This window comes from Clarias gariepinus, chromosome 7 (genome assembly GCF_024256425.1).
Source record: "Clarias gariepinus isolate MV-2021 ecotype Netherlands chromosome 7, CGAR_prim_01v2, whole genome shotgun sequence".
NCBI classification, from domain to species: Eukaryota; Metazoa; Chordata; class Actinopteri; order Siluriformes; family Clariidae; genus Clarias; species Clarias gariepinus.
In genome coordinates, this window is record NC_071106.1 from 40,432,501 (window position 1) to 40,437,500 (window position 5,000).

A 5,000-nucleotide genomic window follows, 5' to 3' on the forward strand; every position below is an offset into this window, starting at 1 on the left:
AGAGACATATTTTCTCAAGATCGTTCATAATGGAGCCAAATAAAGAAAAAAAAAAGAGCGGGACCTAAAACAGACCCCTGAGGCACATCACAAGTAATCTGAGCAGAAGGGGATGAGTACCCATTAGAGTTAACTGAAAAGCTACTGTTATTTAAATAAGACTCAATGCACTTGAGCACAACAGCTCGAATGCCAGCATACTGGTACAGACGATTAATGAGCGTCAATGGCTGCAGTACAATCTAACTGTACAAGAGACAAAGTTTACCACTTCGAAAGGAGGAATGGGAATACATTCATTCAGGAATGGGGATATTCATGAGATTTTAAGGAGATTTAGGAACTGTTGTGACGTCTAATTGAAATTCTAGAACATTTCTGCGAATTCTGGGACATTTAATATATTTTATAGAAAATCTAATGTTGATGTACATAAAGATGTAAAATTGCATTGCAGAATGACTTCACTCTTACACTACTACTGTACCATATGTAGGACTAGGGCTAATTACTATCACAACCTGGAGTGCCACTAGTACAACAACTCCTGAAGTGATGCTAGTGTTATGCTCCCTTGCCCAGATGAGCCTGATGTCAAAGAAGAAAATTAGGTAAAAAGTACTGCTAAATGTCAAATGGAGATGTGAGTAAGTAAATATATGGAGAAATGAGGAAATGTTCTTGCGCATGAGAACTCTCTTTTTCATTGAGATGCTGAGGCTTTAGTTTTTCGCTGTGGAGAAGGAAGAGTGCGATGATGATCACGTCAGAATCTTACCGGCTCAACAAACTCAAACTTCTTTTTCTCCTGCACTTCCTGGATTGTGAAGACATATTCGAGTGAGGCGTCGTAGTACGTTAGTTTCTCTTTATTGATCTGAGCATCAGCCTAAAAAAACAGAATATATCATTAACCTGGAACACACACACACACACACACACACACATTTGAGCTGCTGTTAATGATTACATCTCTGATTCTGTTTCTGACTCATGTTCCCAGGAACACAGAGAGGTTAATCATTGAGACAGTGGATTCCTGAAGTCTTGCCTCACACCCAGAACCACTAAAACGTTCTGTACCATGTTCTGGTCCTTGTTTTAAGAAAACACCAGTCAGAAACAGAAGGGTACTTCCTGACCGTTCCTCTCACTCACCTCCTGGAGCATCGACTCCCTTTTCTTTGAAGACAGGTTGAGGTGTTTCTCCAGGGATGAGTAGTACTTCTCACTTTCTTTAATAAACTTCTTCTTTCCTTCCTGTCACAGGGAAAAAAACAAAGAATTACCGGACCGTCTGATTTCCTGACAGTGGGCTAATCTGAGCTCTGGACACTTCCAGTAAATCCTGGATCTCCTGTTAGACCTCCCTTAGATATCCCTGATTTATGCACTAAATATCAAACAGCTCCAGGTCTTCAGGACTAGTGCTAATCTTGTCAGCTAATTCAGTTTTTTAGTCTTATGCCAGGATAAATGAGCCTGTTAGTTTTAATCCTATTTTGTTCAGTCAAGATTTAGTCGATTAAAAGTCAAGACATTTTAGTCTAGTTTTAGTCAGAGGAACCCTTAAGTATTTCAGTCTACCCAATGAAAACAGAGCATTCTATCAGTAAGATTATTATTACTAAGATTATTATACTGCACGCGCTGTGCGCTGCTTAAATCGGTGGATTATCAGGTGAATTATTTTGCCTCTATTGTTTTTTGACTGCGGCTTTTGTTTTAAGTTTTTTGGATAGTCGCTTCGCTGCTTGATTTTCCAGTTACCAAATTAACGCTTCCTCTTTTGACTACGGCTCTCGTTTTATGATTTGGTTTGGACTCCGCTTGATCTCCGGGATTTGACCTTCACTTCCATATTCTGACCATGCTCTTGTTTAACGTTGTTGTCATTCATCTGTGCCTGGATTCACCTTGTTCCGCTCCACCCTGTGACAGAATAGTCCAGCCAGCGAAATGATTCCATCAGATGTTGACCGCATGAAATCGGCGCTGGAGAGTCAAGGTTGCCTGTCCCTCCTTTCTCTCTCAGTGCCACTGATATTTGAGCTTCAGTCCTCCACATTCTCCACCAAGGCTCATGCTCAGCCTATGACTACGCCATAGAGGTACAGACCCTAGCTCTCTCCAGTGGGTGAAATGGTCAGGCCCTGAGTGAAACCTTCTTCGAAGGACTGACTGAGAAACTCCAGGATGTGCTAATCCTAATCCCACGTCACTCCAAGACCTCATGGATCTGGCCGGCCGAATAGATTCACGCCTCCGACGCTCAAACAGCAACAACACCGAGATCTGAAGGTGTTTAAGGCTCAGTGAATAAAGCAAACGGTGCTCTGTTAAAACATCAGGAGGATGAACCACAGCGTCTACCTGCAGTACAGAGATAAAAGACCTTTACGGTGTTTAAACAGTGTGTTTAATAAAGAGTGTGAGGACGGCTGAGCGCGCAGAGCAGCGCGGGAGTGTGTAGACACGAGCGCTTACACACGAGCACACACCAAGATAGTCACGAGCATGGAGGTGTGCAGCAGAGGAAGTGTTACACCTGAGAGGGAGAGAGACACTGAGACCCTCAGACAGTGGGACCCTGAAAGAGTGAGACACTGAGATGACAACCAAAAGTAGAATGAGCTGCTTTTTCACTCTAACATTTGGTATTTTTAAATAATAATAATAATAATAATAATAATAGTAATAATAATAGTAATAATATATCGTATATCATACACAGCCCCTGACAGGTGGACAAGTGAGTATCAGAATCATCTCATTACAGTGCCACCTGGTGGTGGGTGTGATACATTCAGGCATTCTGTCCCTAAAGCTAACATGCTGGAAACAGAGACAATTTTGAGGGTGAGTATTTAAGAAACTCTGAGGAGGGATAGACTGTGATATCTAGACATCTGGGTCAAAGCAACTCTAGATCTATAGTTATGGGACAGTTCTGGTCTGGAGTGGTCGCTCAGAAGAAGAAGGAGCAGTGACCCAGCCACAGGGTGATGGAGGTCAGAGATGCGCGTGGGGAGTGAAGGCTGGCCCGTGGAGCCCGATCCAGTCCAACAGCTGCTGTACCTCAGACTGGTGAAGAAAAAAATGCTGGTTCTGATAGAAAGGAGTCAGAACACACAGTGCGGTCAGCGTGCCTGTGCTGATAGATCATGTGAATGGCCATGTGTGTGTGTGTGTGTGTGTGTGTGTTTACACAATATTAGGTTGGTGGTCTTAATGTTATGGCTCATGTACAAATAGAAAATATTAATAATAAAGATAAAAATAAATATTTGTTAATATAATTCCTCAGAACACACACAGGATTATCAGGTGTGTGTTTTCTTTCCCAGGACGCTGAGATTAAACCCTCGTTACACATTACACCTGAGCAAACATCATCCCGCCGCTATCTGATACACACACCGCGCAAAGGCATCAAAATCAATAAATAATCCTGCAGCGGGGTTTCTGTGCTGCATCTTAACACACACACACACACACGCACACACACACACACACACACCCTTGAGGGGGGAAAAATACAACTATGGGTACATTCAGAAGCTCCCCGAGGTTAGGAGTTAAAAAATAAAATGCAGAAATATAATAAATACCAGTCAAGGTATGACACACGCGTACACACACACACACTCAGAGTTCCTCAGGCTCCTGGAGGATTTATTAAAGCATAAAGAAAGATGAACAGAACTGAGATTTCATTCTGGCAAACACACACACACACACACACACACACACACACACACACACACACACATCCAAACAAATCCACACACCTGAGCTTTACTCCATTTTACCTAATTAATGATGGATTTTTTTTGTGTTTTTGGAAAGAACATACTGTGTTCTGATTGGCTGAGAGCGGTGCGGTGTGTCCTGATTGGCTGTGTACCTTTACAGACACTAAATAGTTTGAATTAATGACGCTTTGATCAGTATTTATATTTAAACGAGCAAAGATTTTTAATAAAATTTTTGTCTTGAAAAATGAGCAAGTCTTGGTTTACGAGCACCAAGGATCATGTACGCTTCTACATTAGCATGCACTTCTTGTTTTGACACACACACACACACACGCACACACACACACACATTTATTTAAAAAAAAAAAATAAAGGTAAAGTGCAGGTTAATTTGTTTTATTGTTACTTAATATTTTGTCTTAATTATTTTTATGTATTTTATTCGCTGTGGAACAAATAGTTTGAGTTTCCTTAATTTTCTTATGGGAAAATTCAATTTGGTTTATGAGTGTTTGGGAGTACGAGCCTGCTCCCGGAACGAATTATGCTTATAATCCAGGGTTTCACTGTATATTTTAGGTAGCCCTGACTGGCTGAGTTCCTCACATGAGACGGAACATACTTACACGCACTCCTTACATCTATGTTCATAAACACGTGACACTGATCACAACGCCACACGCCACTCGTCTCGTTGATGGTTTTATTCCGCCAGTTGGAAATGGACGAGCGGTTGTTTCTCAGCACGTTCCTCCGGAGCTCAGCAACCTCAATGATGTAATAAAAGCTGTAAATTATTCATTAATTCACCGGTAACTTACTGAAGAACTGAGCTGAGATCCTTCACGCCTTTTGCTGTTACATCACGCCTGAAGGCGTGGAACTTCCTGAGAGAGCGAATCGTCTGGGTTTGATTTTATTAAACCAGAAAATTCTTTAACCTCAACACACACACACACACACACACACACACACACACAACATCAGGAAACAGATATCTGTGACACTAAGCTGTAAATCCTCTCGTGTTCTTCAGCTCCAGAGCTCCAGCCTCGGCTCAGATCCGAGTTAAACCTTTACACGTAAGTAATTAGTGAACACCATCACTCCTCTTCACGCACACTCTGCTCACATCTTCCAGCGTAGACTTCCAACTCATTCTAATAAACTAAGAAACTCATTCAGTCTTTCTGCAGACGGGAGCGCAACAGCTGCAATAAGAACACACAGAGCTATGTACTG

General features: G+C 41.8%; 1 protein-coding gene across 3 annotated transcripts in view; it reads right to left on the reverse strand.

Annotated features, from left to right (window-relative positions):
* LOC128527765 (rho GTPase-activating protein 42-like) overlaps positions 1–5,000 on the reverse strand; it is a 91,373-nt gene that overhangs the window by 29,473 nt on the left and 56,900 nt on the right. For 2 of the 3 annotated variants that reach the window (XM_053500333.1, XM_053500334.1), the window contains exons 5-6: positions 1,159–1,260; positions 779–889 (exon numbers count right to left, since the gene is read on the reverse strand). In XM_053500333.1, the coding sequence (XP_053356308.1) occupies positions 779–889; positions 1,159–1,260 (213 nt within the window). Of the gene's footprint in view, positions 1–778; positions 890–1,158; positions 1,261–1,916; positions 2,165–2,230; positions 2,316–5,000 lie in introns of those variants that run through there. The other variant, XM_053500335.1, reaches the window with a different exon arrangement.